Source organism: Lepisma saccharinum, chromosome 2, assembly GCF_977018435.1.
Source record: "Lepisma saccharinum chromosome 2, izLepSacc3.1, whole genome shotgun sequence".
NCBI classification, from domain to species: Eukaryota; Metazoa; Arthropoda; class Insecta; order Zygentoma; family Lepismatidae; genus Lepisma; species Lepisma saccharinum.
The window spans coordinates 23,643,779-23,670,318 of NC_139230.1; the positions used below are offsets into that span (position 1 = coordinate 23,643,779).

Here is a 26,540-nt window from a genome sequence, read left to right on the forward strand (position 1 = left end):
GTAAAGACATTGTTTATTGTCCATTCTCGAGGTAAATGCCGTATATTACTGGGGGTTCACTGATCCTGTGCACTATAAGGAAAACCGCACCTCACTACCACAGCTCTCAGGGGATGAGTCTTGAATGTCTGATATCACACAGGTAAAGAAAGTGGGGGAAGTGACAGTGATTTCCAAACAACTTCACATAATGAACATTTTGACCACAATGAATTGAGTAATTGGTCATGGACTTAAATCTTTTTAAGGAGTCTTTGGAATTGCTTGCCTCCATACTAAAGGAAAAGAAAGTACTTCAATCTGGAACGAAAATTACATTTTATCGAACAAAAGAAAAAGATTTGCTGCCATTCATTACCGAAGACAACAACTTAGTATTCTGCAATGACATCGGAAGCCTTCTGAAGAAAATTGGTCTTTCAGAATATAACCAAGTCATTGGTGTCTTTTCATTCACAGTTCAAAACGTTGTTTGAAATGTGTTATTTCAAGTAATGGCAAAAAACATGGTTCTACTCCAATTGGACAAAGAAAAGTACAAGACTATATCTTTAGTCTTGGAAAAGATAAAGTACTAAGAACATCAATGGGTGATTTGTGTAGACTTGAAGATGGTTAAGAATGACCCACATTTCATATCATCACTGAACGAAATTGAATCATGTGCCTGCTCTTCATTTGTTCTTGTGAAAAACTTTTTTGGCAACAATAAGGCAGTCAACTACACACAATTAGTACGGGATATGCTCTTTCATTTCAACAGACTTGGCATTAACATGAGTGTTAACTCCATTATCTGCACAGCCACTTAGAATGCTTTCCAGAGAATGTTGGTGACTTAAGTGAAGAGCAGGGTGAAAGATTTCACCAGGATATAAAAACCATGGAAGACAGATACCAAGGAAGATGGGATGTACACATGATGGCAGACTATTGTTGGACTCTTATGCGGGATTGTTCTGGTAGATCCCACTCTCCGGAAGTCTTACAAAAGGAGCTTCTTGTGTGTCGAATGACTAGTCGTTTACGTCATAAATCTGTGCTTTTGGTATGAAATAAGTAGATTTTCAGGCATTACATTTTTATTTCCATTTTTAAAGTGTTTTATTCATGCTTAAAATATATTAATTTAAAAAACATATTAAAATGTCCTGATTTTTATACATTTATTATGGGCGAGCAGATCAAAGAGTGGCATATGACATATGTACAATATATCAAAAACTAGAGCTGATGGGGGGAAACTGGTACCATTTTTGGAATCAGCAGGTCAAATATACCTAGAAACAGAACTAACATTTGAGGCACCAAAATGTGTGTTGGCTAGTGTTAGGAAATAACACATAATATACATTGATATTGGCATTTTAACAAATTAACTTCAAGTTGAAAAATATATAGTGTTTCTCTATCTTAAGAATCCAATTTGAAGATAAGTAACTTTCATTTTAATGCTTATGAGCCTTATATAATACTATATTACATTATAAATTTACATATTTGTATCAGCTAATTATCTTGCACAATAAGGAGCCATGGTGGTCTAGTCAGTAGGGTGTCGGACTGACATGTAGGAGACCTGGGTTCAATTTCCAGAATGATCGATCTTAGGTGGGAATATTTCTGACAATGTCCGTAAAGAGGCTCTGTAATTCACCTAGGGGTAACACTGGGGTGTAAAGGTGGTTGGTGCATGAGTTCCACTATGGAGATGATGCGAGAATATGTGAGGCCTTACATACACCCTCCCCTCCCCTACATGCCTTCATAGCATGGTGCAATTCACAGGCAATAGCTTTACCTTATTTAAATAAATAAATATATAAATAAAAATATGTGCTAAACAAAAAATAGTTGGACCTTCGTACTAAATGTTCTTGAACTTTAGAAACTAAAAATTAGAAATTTGCATCTAATATATTTTGAGAATGAATGTACACTAAAATTGTGGATGCCGTGGTAGCTCAGTCGTTAGGGCATCTGACTACCATGCAAGAGACCCAGGTTTGATCCCCGATGGGGGAGAACCGGGACTTTTTCAACCTGTTCAAGCAGCTCCGGCGCCCACCCAGCATCGTATAAAGTGGGTACCTGGAGGAAACTCTGGGGGCTAAAGACGGCAAGGAGCATGGTGCTGATCACACCACCCCCAGCTCGGCCTAGATCAAGAAAGTGTGGGGCCCTAACCCCACATCCCCTGTACACTTTCATGCATGGTGAAAAGCACAGGGGAGCCCTTTACTTTTTATTTTACTTTTTTATGTACACTAAAATTACGTACTTGACTTGGAAAAACTGAAGCCTGGAGATTATTGTCAGTTTCTGCATACATTATAATTGTTTTTAGTGCTCGACGGAGATTTTCCTTCCTGGCTACTTTGCTTGATGTAGCTAAACTGCTCAAAGATAGTGTCAACTGGAGCTTTAGCCTTGAGAAGTTCTGAAAAAGAAATTATTATTATTAAGCCATACACAGCCATACACAAATAACTTATCTATGTTTTAAGTCACAAATAGGACAGGTTTCAATATGATGAATAAATTCTCTCGGGCTATCAACCAGGTCAATTCTGGAACAGTTTCCGAGCTTTTGAGAGCTAACATCACTGTCATCTTCAGGGTAGAATGTATGTATGAAACAGTCCAGTTCAAATTCTACCCTGAAGATGAGAGTGATGTTAGCTCTTGAAACCTCAGAAATTGTTCCAGAATTGACCTGGTCAATAGCCCGAGAGAATTTATTCATCATTCATCGCCAGAAAAACTTCAAGACTTACTTCAGGTTTTAATATATTTTATAGAAATATACCCAAAGATTGAGGTGGCCATGGTGACTCAGTCGATAATGCATCTGACTACCATGCTAAAGGTCCCGGGTTCGATCCCCGGCCAGTTCAAATCCGGGAACTTTTCTAACGGTGGAAGAGGCCCCGGCGCCCACCCAGCGTCGAATAACATGGGTACCTGGGGGAAACCCTGGGGGGTAAAGGCGGTCAGGGGCATGATGCTGATCACATCACCCCCACTCACGACCGGATCAAGAAAGTGTGGGGCGTTACTCCCACACCCCCTATACGCCTTCATGGCATGGTGCTATGCACAGGGGAACACTTTACCTTTACCTTTTTTACCCAAAGATTGAAGCTGCAGTGTTCCAATTGGTAGAAATTTTCTTCATGTCATTGTAAATGAACCTCACATCAGTGGGGGCCTCGGCTCATCATACGGGATTAAGACAGTCAAGGTGGGGTGCAAAGTTCATTCATTACAGTTCATTACAGTCAATGAATGAGAATGTGCTTCATCTCCATCTGCTTTTATGGCATGAAGTCATGCAGAGAAGACATATTGACTTAACTTTATACCTAGATAAGTAGTCTTTGGAATCCGAAAGCGCAAGGAAGAAATAACAAAGATTCTAAATAGTAATAAAGTTATTGTTGTTCTTTATTAACACATAACCAAATGGTTATGTGTTAACCTTAGCATCTTAGCAGTCCTGGGTTCGATTCCTGGTGAGAACTGAAAATATTTTGGTGGGACAATTGGGGAGCTACTTGAAAAGAAGTCTCAAAAAGCCAGAAAACAGCAGTGATTGGACTCGATGCACTGACCACTCCTGGCCCAACAAAAAGCCACTTGGCAGGCCTTGATTCTCAAAAGTCTGTTGCACCATGGAGTTAGTTTTAGTTTTGACACAGAGAATAAGTTTAATTGTAGGAGGTGAATGAATGATATTGCATCCGAGAGAATTGTTGAACTGAGAGACTGAGGCTCTGCCAATTGAGAACTTTCCAAGATGATCAATATTCTATGTTAACCATTGAAACAGTACAGCTTCAAAACATAAATGAAGCAACCAGTGCTTTACTACATGCATAGATATAATGGATTTTTAAAGACTTGATAACCATTTTCTTGCACAATGCTGCAATTATGTTACCAGTTGCACAGGGAATTATGCTGGCCCCCATGGCAGAGTGGTTAGCACATCGCACTAAAATGCCAGAGGTCGCGGGTTCGAATTCCAACCTGGACATGGGTGTCTGTGAGTGTCTACTCATCAATTTCATCATGTCATCACTCATCCTCATCTTCGCAAATTAGCCAAAAGTGGCACAAAAAGCGAAGTAAAATAAATTAAATCAATATATATAAAATACAACACAGGGAATTGCGAGCACTACATTAACCTTTTTCAACCTTATTATGAAGAAACTATGATCAGCTACAAATTTATTATACTGTGTAGAGCTTCTCCATTACTTCCTAGAAAGATGAGCAATTGATAATGCAGCCTTATCCACTGCCCAAATATACAGGGTGTCCATAAAGTCTCAAATCACCCTGGGTACTGTGAGAATGGCTGTAAATAGGAAGAAAATGCATTGTACATGTAACTACTTGCCTCCTTCACCATTTGCCTTGAATTGTGATTGTGCATGTCGGTCCATGTCTTCCTGGTAGCAATCTCAGGGGGTGCGATGATTATGAGGTTTTGTGTACGGATGCTTGCCATCTCTTGGGGGGGGGGGGGTATGTATTTGTAGACACTGATAGGATATCTCCGAATCATGCTCCAGTGTAGGAACATTTTTCCAGCTCCCACTGTTGTATAGGATTACTACTGTAGGAGTTGGGAGTCCTGTCCAATCCTGGTCATGTTCCACATTTGATTTCACGCCATTGTCAATTGGAGCTATGTAGAGACCCTGGATTTGCTGTATTATTGTTGTTATGATCAGACCTTTCAAACAACATATTCTTTGACCCCCCCCCCTTTGCTATTTGAAAAAATTGAGTATGACCCCAGCCTACCCCCTTGTGGGGGGCTCGGGTAGGCAATGGTTGGCCTAAAAACGTTTCCCCCTGAACATCATGGAATATGTGTTTCCCCATTTCTTACTATTTACAGCTGTTCTCACAATACCCAGGGTGGGGTGAGACTTTATGGACATCCTGTATATAATGAAATACGACTAGGGTGTTATGGACATCTGCAGCACTTGATGTACTTAATTATAAATAATTTCTTTGAAATCTGTATGGTAGAAAATATCATAATGGTGAAAACTATTTTTTTTTAAATACGAGGGAAGTTCCGAAAGTTCGTGGATTGACAACACTGCACTGATTCTGTGTAAGTCGAGTTTGTGATTGTTGCACGTAAAGATAGCCTGTGGGGTGCTTTGTTAATGTACTAGTGAACCAACGTGCAGCTGTTGTTTGTTTGCTCACTATAAAAGTTGTTTGTTTGTGAATGTCCATTCATCAATTTCATCATTTCCTCACTCATTCCCATCTTCGCAAATTAGTCAAGAGGCACAAACGTGAAGCAAACTAACTAACTAACTAACTCTCTAGCCTTCTTAAATCGAAGGTTCATGACTGCAGCAACACAGGCCTTCCATCAGTCCCTATCTTGAGCAAGATCTATATACTCCTTTCCATCTCTACCGATTTCCTTTAGGTCCATCTCAACGTTGTCCCTCCATCTTCGTCTTGGCCTTCCTATAGGTCTCTTACCATCAGGTTTCCCAACAAGAATCCTGTAAACTCCTCTTTCCTCTCCCATTCGTGCCACATGACCTGCCTACCTAAGTCTTCTTGATTTAATTATTCTAATAATATCTGGACATGACTACAAATCATGTAACCTTCTCCACTCACCTGTCTCCTCATCCCTTTTAGGTCCAAATATTTTCCTAAGGATCTTATTTTCAAATACTCTCAATTTATGTTCCTCTTTCAATGTAAGGGACCAAGTTTCACACCCATATATTACTACAGGCAAAAATTACTGTTTCTTCTCGTTTAATATCTAAGAAACTAAAAGTTAAAATATACAAAACGTGAAGCAAAATAAACTAAATCAATCAACCAATCAATCTATTAGAAAATGCAAGTTCTACACTTTCTGATGATATATTGTAAAAATATTGAACTCACCGCACCATTTGTCATGACAAATGACTGTCTCATCAAGAAATAAATGGAGGCAGAAGCTTCAGATCGAATAGCACTGATGGTAGAAAAGGAATGCTTCAGAAGGCAAAGACAGAGCTCACTGAACAATTCACTTTCATCAAATAGCAAATTTGGAAACTGAAAAATAGAAATATTCAAACCACATTTTATTTTAATTAGATAATAGTCAGTTAGAAGCACATACATATAAAAAATGCCTTCAGATCCTAACCTATTCCATTTTAGCCTGAAGCAACTGTGTTTGTTAGCATTTGTAGTTTCTCCAAGGAAGCATGTCATAAACTTTCAGTCAGTGATCAGAACACTACATTTTAAAAGTAGCTTTGTTACAGCCACAGCTAATATTCCAAAAATGTAGCTTCGCTACAGCTACAGCTACATTTACTGAAAAGTAGCTCACTATGCTCTTTCTGTTCTCTACTTTGCTACTTTTGCGCAACTTTTTCATTTAAAATAGATTCCGTTACTTATTATCATGATACCCATCATTTTGTCATTTTGATAGCAGTGTTACCGCAGTAACCTATTTTCACTACAGAGTTTGAGAATTATGTATGCATATATAAGTTACAAGTGAGTAGAAATTTGATATCCGAGTATTACAATTAGGGTGTTACTCAAATTTGACATATTTTTCAATAAACATATTTTTATTTATTTTATCATATCAACATATTTATTTTGAAGATAAATAGCATTTGATCGAATTATATTGATGTATGTCATTTGGTTACCGGGATATCAAAATTATTCATATATCAATTAAATAAATTTCATGGATATCTATAATCTGTGATATCAGGACATTTATCATCTAGATTATCCATATTGACATTATCTTGTAATAGATGTGGTCTTTTTAAACCTCCTACACAAGTAAGTATTATTGTCGATTTTTTTTTACACTGTTGCCGCATAGAAAATTTACCTGAAAACTCCGGGAAGAAATGTAGCTGTAGCAAAATTTTTGCTACAGCTACAGAAATTTTGTAGCTTCACTACAGCTACAGCTACAATTTTAAAAATGTAGCGCCACTACAGCTACAGCTACAAATTTTGTAGCTAGCTACAGTAGTGTTGCTACAAGTAGCACACTACTTAGAACCATTGCTTTCAGTATTCAATTCTTTTCCAAGGTACCATTTTTTGATAGAGTGAAGACAACCATGAATTGTAAGTCTGCCACATTTTCTCTCTCTTTCCATATCTTGGATTTTAATCTGTTAATTTATGTTATATATTATCTAGCATTAACCATCTTTTGTTTTTCCATTTTACAATTCTAACTTCTTTTAGTTTGCTAATGGCTCTGAGTTTTTTGTGATCTTATGCTGCAATTCTTCGGTCGAAATCCAGGTTACAGAATCTTATCAAATTTCATCAGTTAAGTAGATTTCATTGATAGGTTCAAGTTTAGTTTTCTAAATTCCTATTTAGGTATTGTATTATTTTTCCACCTTGGTGGCTGAGCAAATTGAGAAGTCGACTCACGATCTCACTACTGGGTTTCTGGTTTGAGTCCTTGCATGGGCCAAGGGTGGATTAAAGGGGGGCGCCCCCTCCGAGGCCCTTGAGGAGGCATCATGAACAACTTCCACCGAGAACGTATTTTATTTTTTCATATATTGATAAATAATTTACACAGTTGGAATTAAATATAACACACATAGTGCCAATTAAGAAACATACAAGGGTGGAATAAAGGGGGACGGAGCATGCCCCACTACCCACTGTTATTTCTTCAATAATATGTATGGTTGAAATGCAATAAAGCAAATATTGTGGTATTTTATTTAGAACTACCATTATGGGGAGCAAGAGGAGACGAAAGGTAGAAGGCAACGAGAGACAGGGGGCAAACAAAGACAAGAATGAAGAAGGATGAGGGCAACGGAAGATATGAGGTGACGAATAATAAGGGCTGACAAGAGAGAGACAGGGATGAACATAGATAAGAATGACTAACGATAGGATGTGACGAATGATATGCGGATGACGAGAGACAGAGGGAGAACAAAGATAAGAATGAAGAAGGATGGGGACAATGAAAGATAGGACATAATGAATGACAAGGGGAGAACAAATATAAGAATGATGAAAGGTGGGCACGACAAAAGATAGGAGACAACAAGTGATAAGGGAGCAACAAGAGACAGGGGGTGAACAAAGATAAGAATGACAAGAGATATGGGAGACGAAAGATAGGAGGTGATGAGAGACAGGGGCAAACAAAGATGAGGATGGGTGCGATGAACGACAGGAGCCAATGAAAGATTAGAGGGAGACGAAAGATAGAAGGTGATGAGAGACAGGGGGCGAACAAAGGTAAGGGTGGTGAAAGATAAGCACGAAATGGGTGAAGGACTAGTATAATATTACTATGGTGGATCAAAGGAGTAGTGAAGTGATCACCCCTTCACAGAGGATCTACAAAATATTCCCACCACATTTGCCTCCTCACTCATTTTTTTTTTATGCACAGTCACCGTGGAAAGGCTAGCCAGGGAGAGAGAGCATCTGACATGTACCCCAGCGCCACTAGGGTGATGATGAAAAAAATGAAGGCAAACTACAACTATCAATCTTAGTAGCTTGCTGCAAGGTTGAATTAAAGGCTCAAGAGGGAGATCATTTTTCTCCTGCACCCCTCACTAGAGCTTTTTTATTATGAAATTATAATTATTGATAAATTTGCAAAGTTGGGATGAAATACATCATACATTGTGGCATTTTATGACATACCCAAGAGTTAAAAATTAGGAACCATTGGAGATGACACAGGAGTGCTTTTCTTGCTTGAAGGACAAGACATAGCTGCTCCACTGTTCCCGACAGTCACATCTATTGTAATCAAAAATAAATTTATTGAGATTTTTTAGAAATCTATTATTTTTTATTTTATTGAAGTTAAACAACTTACAATGATTGTTGTGCTCAGCAAATGTTGTAGTATTATTTTATACAGTGCTATAAAAACAGAAGGTGCAAGCGGTGCTGCAAGCTTTGGGAATGCTGGCCTCCATCCAGCTTTTCTTTAAAATATTGAATGAATATTCCATTTTTTTTCTACAGTCAAATACAGATGCAATTGGAGAAAACAATAATATATCACTTATTAAGTAACACAGGCTGGTACTAAATGTATGTGCAGCAGGGCACAGCAAGATAGAATAGAGACTTTGCGGGCATTCAATAAAATTGTTTCTTTGTCCTGCGGTGCTCCTTGATTTATCAAAAGATGAACTTCAAAAGTGTACCAGCGACGTTAGTTCTAATCTCGTACACCCAATACATTCAGACACTATACAATTGAAGATATCACAAAAACTGGAGTGCCCAGGATTTTCGAAAGGGGCTGTATAATCTTTTCTTTAGAAATATTGGAACAAAGGGGGTTATGACTCCCATCAACCCCACTTTGGCATGCCTCTGATCTCAAAACTGGAGACCATTCACGACGTCACTACTTTCATCCTGGAACATGACTATTACACTTTTTTTCAGGATTTATTTACTGCTTGTTTGATTTTCCTCTCTTTACCCATAACTGTGGCCTCTGTAGAAGAGTAGAACATGGACTTTCAAAACTTCCTCGGCAAAGATAAACAAACATATCGGTTTTGAACAAGCACTGGCAAACGTTGAACACACTGTAAAACAAGTGTTTTAAATAATTATTTTAAGCTGAATTTAATATCGTTACTTATTTCTTATATCTTGGTTGTTTGATACACATTCATTACTTGTTTTGCTGTAAAATGCAAACTTCTTTCAATAAAACATAAGCCACACTATGTGGATTTTCGGACTTAAAAACATTACAAGCATGCAATTCATAATTGTAACCACCCTCAAAGTGCAAGAAATAGTGGGGGGGGTATGGGGTGCAAAAACATGACACATGGCAGGACATGTATGGTAGGACCATAGTTTGTGAGGGAAGTGTACTGGAAGTCGAAAGTTTGGGTGGGGGTGCTGTAATGGGTGTTCACCCCCTCCGAGAGAACAATTATAATCCACCACTGGCATGGGCATTGGTGCTCTCTTGAGAATGCCCTTCATTAAGCATCATTCCATCCTCATGGTCATGATTATTCAAAGGTGGCAGAAAACAAACAAAAAATAAGAAAGAAATTGTTATTACACTTCATTGAAACATTTTATTCCACATATACACACAAAACTGACATTAATTTGCTAAAGATGAGATTTAAAGTCAAGTTTTGGAACAATTTGAAACAACAGACTTATGTTAGATGTATCACTAAGATTCTAATCTTCTATATATATAAAAATGGATGTATGTGTGTGTGTGGGTGTGTGCTTAGTCTTACCATAAATACTATCACAAAGTTTTAAGTAAATTGACACAAAATGCTGAAATATATTTTAATATCCTAATAACATTACTGAAATGGATGCATGAAAAATAAAAATCACAAAACATTATTCAAAATGACCACCCTTAGCATGCACACAGTCCTTAAGTCTTTGTGGCCACTCATCAATTGAATTACGCAACACATCGACTGGAAAATCAGCAACTGCCTTCAGAAGAGACTGCTTTAAACTTTCAATATTGGGATGTCTCTTCTTGCAAGCCATCTCCTGAAGCTTGGACCACAATTTGTAGTCCAAATGGTTTAGGTCCGGACTTGCAGAAGGCCAATCTGAAGTGGAAATGAAGTCTGGAACATTTGCCTCCAGCCACTGCTGTGTTGTTCGGGCCTTATATGCTGGGGCTGAATCCTGCTGGAAGCTCCATTTCTGCCCATGGAAGAGGGTGTTGTTGAGATTCTTGACTAGTCTCTCAAGCACTGTCTTCTGGTACACTTTGGCTGATGTTTTGACCCCTTTTTCACAGAAATGATGCTACGTTGTGCCCTCATAGCTGACACCCCACCACACCATGACTGATAAAGGATGATGACCTCCTGGACCCTTGGAGCCTTTTCACCAGCTTCTCTAGCGGATTTGGCATATACCCTGTCATTTTGGGCATTGAAAGTCTCCTCAACACTGAAAATCTTTTCATCTGTGAAAAATGCGATGATGACCATTTGCCACGTAACGCAACAGTAAGCGCTTTGATTTTAGGAGCCACTGGCGCTTCAATTCACTTGTCAGGAGGTGTCCTTTGCATCATTTGTAAGCATGGAGTCCCAGGTCACTGCTTAACATGCGAGACATAGACATTTTTGATATGTTTAGCTCTCGAGCCAATACTGACTGCTTCCTGACACATGTGCCGTCACTGCTTTTACCAATTCTGAAGTCAGTACTGTCCGCGGTCTGCCTTGCCTTGGGCGATCTTTCACAGCCCCAGTCTCAATGAAGCCCTGGATTGTGCGGCAAACGAATCTCTTATTAATTTTAAGTTTCTGCAGAAGTTTGAAAATCCCCCTTGGAGATTTGCCTCCCTTATGCAGAGCTATAACAGCCACACGATTCTCGTACTCACCCCATTCCATCTTGAACACTTCAAACACATAACTTTCTACTTCTGCAGCTCAACCAGCAATGACTCACGTTTCATATCACAGCTCCGGCATGTGCACGCTTTTACAGTCGGAGGTAAAGCAAACCTCAAAAGTTGTGACAGTATTTTCAGTAAGACTAGGTATATTTGTTTGTTCCGGCATAACTCTCGAACGCCTGGAGCAATTTCAACCAAACTTGGTACATGTATCACTTGCAATCTGGAAATAATATTTTGGGGTAAGACACCCCTGGCACCCATAGGGGTGGGGTGGGAAGGGGTGACATGTAAATATAATCGAGAACCACCGATATTAAATTCTGCACAAACAGACATCCATGAGTTTATGCAATCTGCACAAATGATATTGTTTCTCGGGTTGTCTAACATTCAGGCTGTGTTGTGAATGGAATCCATAGTTTTCATGACACTCCCAATGCGGTTCAACTCCAAGTTCATTACCTATTGGCATGGGGGTGAGAGGGGGTGAAAAATAAAATGCCACAAATGACCTAGATTAGTGTCAAATCCGTAGTTTTCGGAGTCGCTAAGGTAATTGGTGACATTCACGATCACATTTAAAATTTGTTACATTTTGCACTATAGTTAGAATTCATTATTTTCCTGTCCAATACAAGATTTGGATAAATAAATACCTGGGCAATGCTGGGTAATCAGCTAGTGAGCAATAAAAATCAAATCATAGCTAATGCTGCATTTATTTTACCTTTTTCTGCCTATTGCATCATTTTTTTAGGGAAGTGGACCAATGGGGATGGGATAAAAGGAAGGAGGGAGGGAGAGAGAGGGGGGGAGAGAGAGAGGGAGAGAGAGAGGGAGAGAGAGAGAGGGAGAGAGAGAGGGAGAGAGAGAGAGGGAGAGAGGGGGAGAGAGAGAGGGAGAGAGAGAGGGAGAGAGAGAGTGTGTGTGTTTGTAAACATTTTGTTACTTGTTCTGACTTCTATGATTTTGTTTATAAACAGAACTTACCTTATAAAACATTGACCTCAGAGTTGAAAATATGTATTTCAAAACAGAAGCACTCAAATTCCGTTCCAATGCTGCAATGATTGCTTTTAACACCATGCCCAAAACAATGTTCTTGTACTCAGTCTCTGATGCAACCTATAAAAGATGCAAATTGAATTAATTGGGAGATAAACTGTCTTCATCAATTCAGCTCTCCTTTTTAAAGTTTTAAAGAAAGTCTTTGCTTCAGATTGAGGGAGCTTTCAGACTGATGACATTCACATGACATTCAGCATGGAGATTTCATACCAAAGTGACAAATAGCAAGCCACAAGTCTAAAGAAAAGAAAACATAGAACAAGTATACACAATGAGAAAATGGCCCAGTTCGAGTGATACAATAGTGACAACTCACACATGCTGCTTTTCATGTCAATTCAGTGTGAAAGGTTCCATTTATTTCTGAAGGTTTGTTTGCAACTGATATGTTTTGCTTGTCACTTTGGCCTGAGCGAATCATTTTTGTTTCTACAATATCTTGCTAAAAGGAAGGGATAATAACAAGGTAAAGAAACACATATGAGGGAAGAGAATGTACCAATTACTTTTCAACAACCAAATTCTCATAATCTGCTATCAAGGGTTCCAGTCTGGGTAATGATGTGGGAATGAGTGTTTCAATGGGTGACAATCACTATTTACTCTTTTGTTAAACTGACAAGCAATAGTAGAAGACTCTGGTCTTGAAAGCCAAAAAACAGCTACAAACGGACCTTGGTATTCTGACCATGTGCCAATCAAAGAAAAGTGACTTGGCAGGCAATCCTTGGTCCTTCATGGGCTCTTGCACCAGAGACTTTACTTTTAGGTAACAACACTGCAATCTACATGTGTAGGAGCGCCGCACCGTAGACTTCGACGTTGCCTGGTTCCTCCAAGCATAGAGATGTTAATTATTGAAGATTAGGCACACACAGGAGATATACTACGTAGAAACTTTCAGCGAGAAATGCAGGCTCGACCAGGCAATGTCGAAGTCTACTGTGTTTCAAAGGCAACAGATCCCTTTGAAACAGTGTGTCATAGACCCGGGTTCGAGTCCTGGTCGAGCCTCCATTTTTTGCTGAAAATTTCTACGTAGTACATCTCCTGTGTGTGCCTAATCTTCAATAATTAACATCTCCATGCTGGGAGGAACCAGGCAATGTCGAAGTCTACTGTGTTTCAAAAGCAACATATCCCGTTGTGGTAGCACTGGCAGAGATGATTCCACACAGGTAAAACAGCGATAGCAAAAAATCAGGTGAGGCCAGGCCGGCTCGGTAGCTCAGTGTGTGCCAGAGACCCAGGTTCGAGTCCTGGTCGAGACTGCATTTCTCACAGAAAAATTTCTATGTAGTTCATCTCCTGTGTGTGCCTAATCTTCAATAATTAATATGTTTTAATGAAGAACTAAAAACATGTTTTAAACAAATGAAACATTTAAAATATTGCTAAAAAGACTTATTTCTTATGAATGATAATAAGGGATCTGTTAACTTCATAAAATACATATTTATGCTACTCTTAAATCTTGCATGTAAGCTGTTCGAGAAGGTTCAACTAATCCACACTATCCATGTGCTAGCTACTCTGTTTTCCAAAATACATTTCATCATGAATGTAACAAAATATTGACATTAACAACTATGTGCTATGTGTCAAGTGTGGAAGAAAACTGTTTCATCCATATACTCTTCAATTTTATACACGTTTTAAACACTTGTGTAAAAAAACAAAAAAAATGTAGCCAGGTGTTTTAAACATGCTCCATGGGCACCCCGGGTACTCACTACAATATGTTTCTTTGTTAACTGAATATATATTTTTAGCCACTGAACAAACTTCTGTGCACAATAAACAAAATGACATGGATTGAATGAAAAGACAAAATTACAAAACATGCAAATAAGAGAATATCAAATATCAAGTATCTTGCAAGTCCATGATCAAAAGTTAAAAAAACAAGACCTAATCCTTCCCCAACCTGTGCAGACACTCTCGGCGCTACTCAGTGCATACCCCACTTTAAGCACTGGCATGATTTCCTTTGAAGAAATCTGCTACTAGTCGGGTAGGAATCGACCTGGCAACTGGCCTGTTGACACAGACCGACAACACGTACCCACTTGCTCAGCTTTTGCACGCGGCCTTGCCAACTAGCATGGTGGGGACGTGCCTTGATGTTTACACCTCAAGCTGGCTTATTGCTTTGATTTAAATGTCAAAGAGGGTAATTACTTAATTTTAGACCTTAAGGTGGGAGGGGTTGCTACCTACTATTTCATTAATTGATAGTTTTTTTTGATATGTCAAATCAGTCATGTCATATCATTGCAATTTACTATTAGTTTTAAATGTCTTCCCCCTCCACCCCCACTTAAATCTGTCCGTGTTCTATACTTTTCATTAACCTTCACTTCTCATTTCTAAGCATATAGAATGATTGATACTCATTCTCATCACACAAGGATCTTGGTTTGAATCCCAGCCTGGACATGGGATTGTCCTTTAATAAATTCCATCTATTCATCAATCATCCTTGTAGTCATGATTCGGCCTCCCAATGGCATAGTGGTAATGTCATTGCCTCGAAATTGAATTATCTCAGATTCAATACCTGGTGGAAGCACATAGTGGTTTGGATCCCACTTCAAACTGTAGGTCCAGTCCCAGTTGGCCTTAAAAAGAAACTCAAACAAACAATGATAGTGATGATTGACAGAAAGAGGCAGAAAAGTGCCAAAAATTAAGTAAAATACCTTCATTTCTTTTAATTTTTACTTTCATTATTTGGTTTTGTATCCATGTTCCTGTCTTACTAACTAATATTGCAATTTGCAAATATTTTCTTTCATTTTCTGAAGAATTATTAAATTTAAAAGCACAATAAGGTTATCTAGACAAAAACATACTACATACCTCTATAGTAAGTATCAAGCTGTCCATTACTATGAAACTGCTTTCTGCTGCTAAATTTGCAGCAAAAAGAATTTCTTCCCCAACATTAATTTCCTCATCCAGTACCACTGATTGACTTGAGTTCATGCGTTGGTATTTCTTCCACTGTTGCTTACTTTGCTTGGTAAGTGTTCCTATGTGTATATATAATTTTCATACAAAAACTATATTTCAGTATAAATATTGTCCCTCAAAATTTACAATAGCACAAACATTTACACAGACAGCTATACATATTAAAGTAATGATTGTGTTAGCTTTTAAGGAGACTGATAATGGGCATTATGAATATTGTAAAATATTAACAATTTTCAATAAATTGGTAATAGAGATAGAACACAGATTTGCAACTGAGTAGGATATGTACAATATAATAAAGCTTTCAGTTTTCAGTCTGTACCAAAAACTGTGTAACAAAATAACAATTCTGATTAATATTTTCACATGTAATTTAACTAAAAACATTTTGCATTTTCTTCATTATTTTCCTTTAGCAGTGCAATTGCTAAGGATGGGACAGATTAATTGGTACTCTATCGGTATCGGTCAATATAGGCATATCAGTGTATCAATAAATTACCAATATTTTTAACCGATCTGATATATCTTTAAATATTTTATAATTAGTGCAAAATTCTATCTTTTAGTTATAATTTTAATGGATAATCATCAAGCCCTACTTTTTTAAAAAGTAAATGTCTAAATGTGCAACTTATTTTGCACTGCAGTTACCTTGAAACACATATTCATTATAGAGGTCAATGATCCATTCGGGTTCTTAAGGACCATTTGGAACTTTGTATCAGATCGATAAAAAGATCGGTTATCAGTATCAGTAAATTTTATATCGGTACTTTATTGGTATCAGTCAAAATTTCATATCAGCCCATTCCTAATAACTACTATGTGAGCTGTTTTTAAATATCTTGAATACTGAATTACTGTAGTCTTCAACATACAGAAAGGTGAAAGCCAGAATGGACATCATCATTGAATACTTCAATCCCTCTATCACACTTTTACTTTATATCAAGCCATAGAAATATTTTATTAGTAGCAAAGTTATACATAGTGGATTGTGATATATTTACCCTTTTTCTGTGTGACTGTCTTGGCAGTTTCTAACAAAGCTGCTTTCTCCATAAGTTGCTTCAATTCTGAGCCTTTCTTGTAGTAGTAAGTTTGTCCCTAAAATTAGGCCAAATTAAACAATTGCATGTTGAATGTTAAGTTAATTGTTAAGCTTAGAAGAAACATTAGAAATATTTTTTCCCCTAGAAATTCAAAGAACACGACTGCATAGTGACAGAAATAAATAATTATTTACTGTTATTACAGAATTCCACTTGGGCATTTTACAATAATGTTAAAGAACACTGTCAATAAATTTTAAAAAGCAGCAAGCAACAGCTGACAAGACAGTGATAGCTGATCAATATTTTGCCTTGGCTCAATTGATGAACACGTCACAGCTTTCAGACTCTAGAATAATGGAAATGAGAAACTGCATTTTCTTTTTGGAATGTTTGATTGCATTTGGCACATAGCCAAGATAGATTACTCTCCAAATGCGTGAAATTAAATTATAAATAACATATATTTGTCAGTCCTAAAAAGTTTCCTATTTCCATGATGGACAATTTTAACAAATAGGCACATAACAATATGTTAAACTATTCTACATGATGCAGCAGTGCTTTTTTTCATCCACGGCTTTTTCTACATTGAATGATTAACATCCAGAAAGTACTATTATCATTACAATAATTATTTTAAGGAATGGTAGTGAACTCAAGTCATACTGCTAAAATCTGAATTTCAACCTAATTACCTAAAGAATGGATTTCTACACAAAAGTGATATATTTCACTAATAGTCTTTAGAGGTGAAGGAACATTTTCAGGATTTATCAAAATTATTATAAATAATTCATGGAAGAATGAAGAGAGAGAGATCACATGGATAAACTAACCTTACATATTAGAAAATTCTTTACTTTTGCAGGTACCTGAATATTTTTGACAAGCAGGTGCATTTTGCAAATAATAGCTGACAGAGTGAATAACATTCATTTTCAACATAACTCTGACGAGCTTGGATATTTTATAAGTCAACTTTTTACATAGATGAGCTATTGCGATTGGACCCCCAGTGTAAGCCCTGTTAGGGAATTAAACCTGGAATCCTTTGATTTCAAGGTAAGAATATTACCCAGTAATATACTGTTGTAGAAGCTCTATTTCTGCCTGAAATAATTATTCAAAAGTGTAGAAATAGACTCATTATTGGCCAGTTCATTCTAGGTTGCAAAGATAATGAGATTGAATTTAATAATTGATTGAAGTGATTCACCAAACTTCAAATTTTGAATTATCTATCCAAATTCTGAATCTAGGTTCCACTAGCTTAATTCTGGGTCACCATGAATTAACCTGAATTTAAAATCTTCTGTTTCTTACCTGAATCACAAACCATATATTCCATATTCACTGCCCACACACTGAAATACTGACTGGATTTTGTATCAGAATCTCAAATTCCAAAACTGGGATTTACTATCTGAATTCCTAAGTTTAATTCAAATTATATGAATCACACCACCTGGGATATGATATTGGAATTGTACCATTCAGATTTGCTATTAGAACCACATCAGTGAAGGCACACATTTTTTTTTTTTTTTTGATGAAAACACAAAATGTTAAATAACACATTGTAATGTTAATTTTTCATGTTTCTAAAAGGTGTGAGGTGCATTTTCCTACCCCATTTTGTCACGAAATGATGCAAAGTGAACTGCAAAATGTGAAATAGACTCTGAAACATGAAATTTAGAGTTTATTTACCAACACAACACTTACCGAACATTGAATTATCCTGTGAGTTATACAATTCATGGATAATTGATTAATTCTCCTGTAAATATTTGAGAAGCGAAAGTGGCCTTACTTAACACTCTGGTAACTACATAAATGTGCTATTAGAAGGGATATTTTGTGTAATAAGTGCAGTTTTTGAATCAAATTTAGGATTGTATTCACAATTTTAAAACAAAACTGCTATTTCATAAAAGGGCCTCCCCAGTGGCGCTGTGGTAGCGTCGTCGCCTTGTAATCAAGAGGTCGCGGGTTTGTTACCTGGTGGAAGCACATAGTGGTTCGGAACACACTTTAAACTGTAGGTCCAGTCCCAGTTAGCCTTACTGTGCATAAAGTGGACTAAAACACCAAATCAATTGATTTGTTATTTCATAAACTGCTTTGGATCTGATTATTCACCGCTATAACACTGAAATTTTATTTTATTTACTTATTTAATGCTTTTGAACCCAAAATTGGCTGTTTTTGTTCCAAAATTTTGCTCTTTTATTTACCAAAAATATGTACCTCTTACACATCAGTTTGGATTTGCTATTAGAATTTCAAACCATCAAATCTCTATGGTCCACAGCCTTAGCCAAAAAAAGCTCTTAATTCAATATGAAAATTAAATATGTTACACTAACCTTATATTCAAAACATATCAGACACATTTCCAGTAGTCTCAGCAACCCTTCAATTCTGCTCAGTGGAAGAGACACTAGCCAATTCTTCAAAATTCTGTTATTCACATTTTTCAAAATCCACAGGATAGAGATCAATAACTTATGAGTACATATTGAGTCTATCTCAGTATTATGTGGCTAGAAATAACAATAATAATTATGCAATATGATATGAATGATATGATATATCTACAGATGTGAAAAGATAGAATAAAAATGTCCCATAAATACTAAGGATGGGACAGACTAATTGGTATTCTATCGGTATAGGCCAATATAGACATATCTGTGTATCGGTAAAATTATCGATTACTTTACCGATCCGCAATATCTATAAATATCTTTATAATTTAGTGCAAAATTCTTCCATATTGTTGTACTTTTTATGGATAATCTCCATGTCCTAGTTTTTTAAAAAGTAAATGCCCAAATATGCAACTTGTTTTACACTGCAGCCACCTCGAAATATGCATTTATTCAAGAGGTCAACAATCCATTCAGGTTCTTCAAAGACCATTTGGAATTTTATATTGGATTGGTAGAATATCAGTTATCGGAATCGGTATATTTTATATCGGAACTTTATCGGTATAAGCCAAAATTTTATATTGGCCCATCCCTAATAGATAAATTTAGCAGTTAAGTGTGTGTGAATAAGTAACATAAACAAGAAGATCTTCATAAGATATACTATCTGGTTTGGTGGTCTAGCACATTATGTGCTCAACTTACGATCTTGTCACCCAAGTTCCAGAGTCCGAGTCCCAGTCCGGGCATGGATGTTCTTTGTGTGTGTCCATTCATTAATTTCTTCATCTAATCATCACTCATCCTCATTATTGTAATTAGCCAAATGTAGCAGAAAAGGAATGCTAAATAACAAAATTCTGGACTACAATATAAAGTTATACTAAATAACTTGCCGGTATGCATGCAGTGAAAATTGTTTACCACACTCACATTGGCACATTGCCAAATAATTAATGAATAAAGCATATTTATTTCATTACTAACAGACAATAGAAACCATTAAACCAATTAGTTCTTATATTACATATCTTTATTTCAAAATAGAAGTGCTTGTTTCACATACCTCTGTATGCAACATATGAAAATAGCGTGCAATCTGTAATAATAATTTTGGAGCAGAAATGGGAGCAAAAAATGACCTATAATATTGGTCAAAATACAGCAGCAACACAAAATATTTCATTTTCAAAAATGTTACCACAACATGTAGGAAATTTACAAATCATTTTTCAAAGAATTTACTTGACATCACAAGTATAAATAAATTATAATTGAAATCATTAAAACACATACCTTTTCTTTCTCTCCTTGAGTGCCAGAATGAGTATATGAATACATCATTTCTTCTCTTGTATCTGCATCTAATTCATTTCTACTAGGTACACGAAGCATATATTTCGTGTCTTGAGTTCCCTTCATAATACTCTCATGGGACCCTACATGAAAAATCATATTGTAAGTGTCCCTGGTTTCCAAGGATAAAAACATCAACATATTATAATTTTCTACCACAAAGATGCATTCTCTGTTTATTTATTTGTCACAAAAATGCGCACACACACACAAACATACACACAAATGTGCAATTTTGTATAAAAATGCATCAATCTCTCTTTAATTTTTTTTAATCTATATTTTACGTAAAGTCTCTTGAGTTAAAATTTGTAGAAGGCAAACTTAGTAAGTAATTAAAGAGCTATCTAGATTGCTATTTTCATTCCTGTTTCTTTTGAGGTTTTAAGTCCACTTTATGCACAGAAAGGTTAATCAAGACTGGACTTACAGTTTAAAGTGGAATCCATACCATTATGTGCATCCACTGGGTATCGAACCCGGGACCCCTTGATTACAAGTTGATGATGCTACCACTGTGCCATCAAGGAGGGCCCTCTTGTTTCTTTTATATCATGTGCTATTTGTGCTGATACTGAACCAGACATTATTCTCTGTCTCGTTTATGACTTTTTAATTATTTTATTTCTTGAAACTTGCATTGCATAAATCAAAGTAAATAAAAATTGTGGTGTGCAGTTTGCATAAGATGATATTTACTCCCAGTTGTTCATTTTCTATTCTCAGTCATTGCAGTCCTTGGGTTTGATACCCAGTGGAGGCACATTGTGGTTCAGATTACATTTTAAACTTTAGGTCGAGTCTCGATTAGCCTATCTGTGCATAAAAGTGGACTTAACTCATTGCAGTCAAACACTGAGATGTTACATTTTAAGACAAGTCAACTCTTTCCTTCTTGTTCTTGATTCTTCACTTTGACAGCCTTCACCCCCTACCACAGGACTGATAAAACAAATAAATGACAGCAGATGTACGTACATTCAACATAGATTAATTTACACTAGTGCAAACTTACATTAAAAAGAAAGACATTGAAATAATATGATTCATTACAAATAAAAAATGTTGGGGAAGTTAAATGCTTACCTGTGATATTATTTTGTCCATCTAAGTACCCTACATTGAGATGAGCTGTTGAAGATACAATGATTTCAAGAAGAGGTAAATATAAAGAAGCAACAAAGCCTCTCCTATCAAAATCTCGGAAACGTGGGTCTGTATCATGACTTGAAAGCAAATCGTAAAGTATTTGCATAACCTTTGAATGCACTACATTGTTGCTAGAATATAAAAAAATATGCATCCATATTTAAAAAAATATTGATTTTTTAAAGACAAAATAAATGGATATCACTTGAGATAGAATAATGCATTTAACTTAATAACATATTATTGTTACACTTCACCAGAAGCGGGTAAGGCATAAAATGCAAAATTACATAATATTTGACCATGATGAGGTACATAGTCAATCTATAGGTAACATAACTGGAAGAGCAATACTGGAGGAGAAATAAAGCCTTACCATAAGTACTGAACTTTCACAAACAAAAATAAAAACAAAAAAAAAAACTCAGATAGTAGAATTGTGCTTAGAGTAAAATTGCATCCAATAACACCAAACTTTAAATAATGAACAAAGTAAAGAAACATGAAAAATAAATATTGTAATTTTACCCCAGCTTAGAATTTAACCTAATTAGAAATACTATCTAATCTTGGTAGTTGTACCTAATTGTGGCAAAATGCAATGATGTAAGATAAGTCTTGTTTGACTAGAATATATTTCTCTAGAATATATATTTCTGTAATAGGTATTAGGTAGGGCTGAGCCAATACCAACACCAATGTATCGGTATTGGCTGATACCTGCAGTATCGACATCAGTAAATATTGGTTTAATTTTCCTTACCGATACCTTCCGATACCACAGATTTTCAGTGGCTAGAAGGGAGGGTAAAAGCAACAGCTCATCTCAACATTTGTCCTTTATAAAACTTCGTTCACCCTTCCTTGTAACAGATTGGGAGACCAGCATAAGAAGTTCCATAGATTTTCCTAGAAACACCGGGATAAAACCCAACTCTCATGGGAAGCAGATGGCAAGATCAAAGGCATGGATAAGTGAAAGCTGAACTGAAATGTGACCATGAAGGCATGGAACTGCTTAGTTAATGCTGTGGAAATAAAATAAACCATTCATAGCCAATTCTTGCTTGAAAACTCATGGTGGAGGGGGGTAAGATAAGTGGATGTTCTTAGTAAATCACACACTACGCTAATGCCGGGTCAGGTAGTTGTGGAGTTCTTGCTAAAGAGGGATCAAGGTCGCTGTGAAATTAGCTTTGTTTTATCTACGTTCAAGCGGGAAGTGGATTCAGCAATTTCTTCTTGTCCTCTTCTCTTCTATGCCAGTATTCTGTGTGATTGCTGGTATCTGCCAATGAGGATTATTTATTTCCACCGAGATTAAATTGGGACCACACGGCTTTGAATTACGGTACTAAAAAAGAGTACGAGTTTTTGTTTCAAGTCCACTTTATGCACAGATAGGCTAATTGGGACTTCACCTACAGTTTAAAGTGGGATCCAAACCACTATGTGCCTCCACTGAGGATTGAACCTGGGATCTATTGGTTACAAGGTGATGACGTTACCACTACGTATGCCAACGGGGAGGCCCCTCTAAAGATTTATGTAAAACTACTTATAGTAATACACATAAAATATTAATCAGGAACTTTACTTTTCATCAACTGGATGTAACATCATTTTTTTTTTTTGTTGTTGTTGTTATTCATAAATATTCATTTTTTAACCTTTTGCATCCCGAGCATCTCGATTGAGATCCTCTAGCATGATCGTAGTTTTTACGTTAAAATGTCGCTATTTTTGGCTGGATTTGCTATTTTCTTCTTTACATTATTGTTAACACACATATTAAACAATTATGACTCTTGCACATCTTGGAGTCAAACAAAAAAAAGGCGGGAAAATGGCGGCTTTTCTTGTGCAGCTTCCTCACAAATGAAAAATAATTCCGACAAACAAAGGGCAGATTTGTTAGCAATTCTTTTCTTCCACCACTGGAAACTAGACGGGTGAAAAGTTTGCTTCTCGGTACCCAAGGTCACAAGGAATTTTCCCCATGTCGCCACAAGTGGGGAGGTGGGAAGAGGGGTTGAGAAAAACTGTGCTATTACAAAGGAAAGTTTGAAAGCAAGACGAAAACAGGTCTTTGTTGCCAAGCACATGTTTTTCAAGTTGCTGCAATGTGACCTGCATTGTCTAAAAATAGAAAGGTGCTGCAGATGCAAGAAAGGGGAAGATTTGGCATGCTTTTGTCACCCCTTTCCTGACTATCTTTCTAGCAACATCCTGTAGCTCAGTGGTGGTGGTTTCGTGCGTGCATCAGTTAGCTTTTTTTGTGCAATTATTTTCGTGTTCCTAAAACTCTAGCAATGTCTTGTACTTTTTGTCGGTTTGAGGGGGGGGGGGGCAAGACCCCCATTTTTCAAAAAAAAAATTGAATTTTTATGTTCTTCCCCCTCCCTCCATATATACACCGAATGTGCATAAATTTTATATAGTCCGAATCTATGGTTCATTCTGAATAAAACGATATATCATTTGTCTCTCTACGACAATTAGCGTTCGATCTACAGTCATTTTTATAAAACTCTAGATTTTGCTGAAAATCTTCTCGGCCAGCAAGGGGGTTACATGCAAAAAGGCTAAAGATTAAACTTTTTTACATTAATTTCCTTGCCAGGACAGTTGTTTTTACACAGATTTTAGAGGTCCTAACCACACATAAGCTAGATAATGAATATGTGCTATTATATCTCAATTCTTAAGAGTCTCTTTACCTATTCATGTAATAATACCTATAACAATATTTTTAGTCAAGAAACAAATAACCAAATAGATATTAACAATGTCTTTCCTCAGTTTCTTAGTCTGTGGTTTCATATACAACATTACTCTGTACGCATCGCAGTAACTAAGTAAGAATTAACTAATTTACAAATTATTACCAATAGACCTTGTATTATATTAATGTATTAAATAGAAACACGTTTATTATTATATTTCTGACACACTTGGCTCCCCAAATTATATTTTTAGATATGTGCCTAGTGATGTGATGAGTTAGTATGACTCAGTAAGTGGCCTTAGTTATTTTATACCGGAATTATACAATTGATTGATTTGCTATATTTTACTTTGCTTCCTGTGCCACTTTTGCATAATTTGCAAAGATGAGGATGAGTGATGATATGAAGAAATTGATGAATGGACACTCACAAACATCCATATCCAGGCCAGGATTCGAACCTGGGATGCCTGGCATAGTAACACAATGTTACTACATGCAGGCCAGTTGGAATTATACAAGTATCGGTATTGGTAGGAATCGGTTAGGTTATCGGTATCAGTAAATAGTGGTGTCAAACAGCCCTAGTATTAGTTACCAAGAAAGTTCTGTTTCTGACTATGCTGAACAGCATGCACTTCACACACTGTGAGTTCCAAGGTTAGACAGATAAGATGATAGTCTTATATATAGATATGATCAGTGCATGTTATTGAGGACAGGTGAGGCATGGGTACTTCAAACAGTGTGATAAGACCCTGTTGGTGGTATGAGTTAGTGTGATAAGACCCTGTCTGTGGTACAGTGGCGTGCGGTGATCATTTAGATAGCCAAAGCACTGAATATATATATTTTTAAATAAACAATAGTACATCAAGGGGCAGGCTTGCCTTGATAAAAACATCGTACGCCACTGCTTTGTGGCATTTTAGTCTTTCACGGGCTCCACAAAAATGCCTCTCGACACTTTCGGGAGTCTAATTATCCTGGGAATTATGCAAAATTCAATTTGCATTCCGAAGCAGTGCTTTGGTAGCTTACCTTGCATGCATGCCACTGCTGTGGTATGAGTTAAAACTTGGAACAAACACAACAGCAGGAGGAAAGAAAATATGTCAGGCTTTCTGGAAGGATGTGGTGAATGATCTGACAGTGTAAAGGTGGTTTGAAAGATTCAAGAATGGTGATGAATTCCTCAAAGATGCAGCATGTGCTGGAAGACCAACAGTTATAGACAATGGTGAATTTGAAGGCAGTTAATGAGGTGATGAATAGTCAAAGAAGTGAAGACTTTCTAGAAGAATTCCATGTCAGTGCAGAAAACAATCGACCACACCTCCATCAACTTGGAAAATGGAATAAGATGGGTCAATGGGTCCAACATGCCTTGGCTGCGAGACCACACATGGCTAACGTCGCCTGTGACACCATTCTGCATTGGTTGGGAAACACTGATGCACCCACCTTATGTCCCAGACATTGACCCATCTGATTACCATCTGTTCCATTTCATGGACAACCACCTTAGTTCTAGATTTCTGTAGGTGATATATTTATATCAATGGAAGAATTGTGAATTAACAATTACATTTTGCTCATAAAGTAAATTTGTATCTGTTTTTTTGCAATTTTTATTTTATTATTGCTTATCTACCTATCTGCATTAAATGTGATGATGAAGATGAGTCATGAATTGATGAAATTCATAAAGTGCATGCATACATGTATTGTAGAATGAACGATATTAATACAAACAATGGCTTAGTGATTTACCAAAGTAAAAAAAAAAATACATAAATGTGTAATATAAATATGTTTATTCTTTCTAGACTGCAAAGAGGCTCTAATGTTCTAATGATGTAAAATAAACGGTGAATGATAATGACATTAATACAATTGTTTATGTACTTACTTCATTTGAAGTGACTTTCTGAGGCACTTGAAAATCAAATATATGAGAAAATTTCTCTTTCCAAACTGAATTGGAGAATTCTTCACAACTTGAAAGTAATTTTGTTCTGCATCCATGTTGTACAACTCACAATTTTCCACCACATTCGACAAAAAATTGCAAGGTGGTGCTGCTAACAGATTTAATGCCACAAAGTGCTCATAGCTGCAGACAATCGAGATGAAATCTAGCTAAAAAATCACAATTTAAATATATATTAGCATATATATACAAACATGCACATTCTCCTTGGAGTATATTATTTCTATAGTAAACATATAGTATACTTTTCTACAGGTTCTTCACAAGCATATATCATGTGTATATTATGAACAATACTGTTTACTTT

General features: G+C 36.6%; 1 protein-coding gene across 3 annotated transcripts in view; it reads right to left on the bottom strand.

The window, feature by feature from the left end:
* The window catches only part of LOC145984375 (dedicator of cytokinesis protein 7-like), a 138,746-nt gene that overhangs the window by 57,936 nt on the left and 54,270 nt on the right, over positions 1 to 26,540 (bottom strand). For all 3 annotated transcript variants that reach the window (XM_083118035.1, XM_083118037.1, XM_083118036.1), the window contains 9 exons: positions 26,153 to 26,382; positions 21,450 to 21,643; positions 20,304 to 20,446; positions 18,942 to 19,118; positions 16,528 to 16,624; positions 15,398 to 15,570; positions 12,458 to 12,592; positions 5,950 to 6,105; positions 2,282 to 2,440 (listed from right to left, as the gene is read on the bottom strand). In XM_083118035.1, the coding sequence (XP_082974161.1) occupies positions 2,282 to 2,440; positions 5,950 to 6,105; positions 12,458 to 12,592; positions 15,398 to 15,570; positions 16,528 to 16,624; positions 18,942 to 19,118; positions 20,304 to 20,446; positions 21,450 to 21,643; positions 26,153 to 26,382 (1,464 nt within the window). The remainder of the gene's footprint in view (positions 1 to 2,281; positions 2,441 to 5,949; positions 6,106 to 12,457; positions 12,593 to 15,397; positions 15,571 to 16,527; positions 16,625 to 18,941; positions 19,119 to 20,303; positions 20,447 to 21,449; positions 21,644 to 26,152; positions 26,383 to 26,540) is intronic.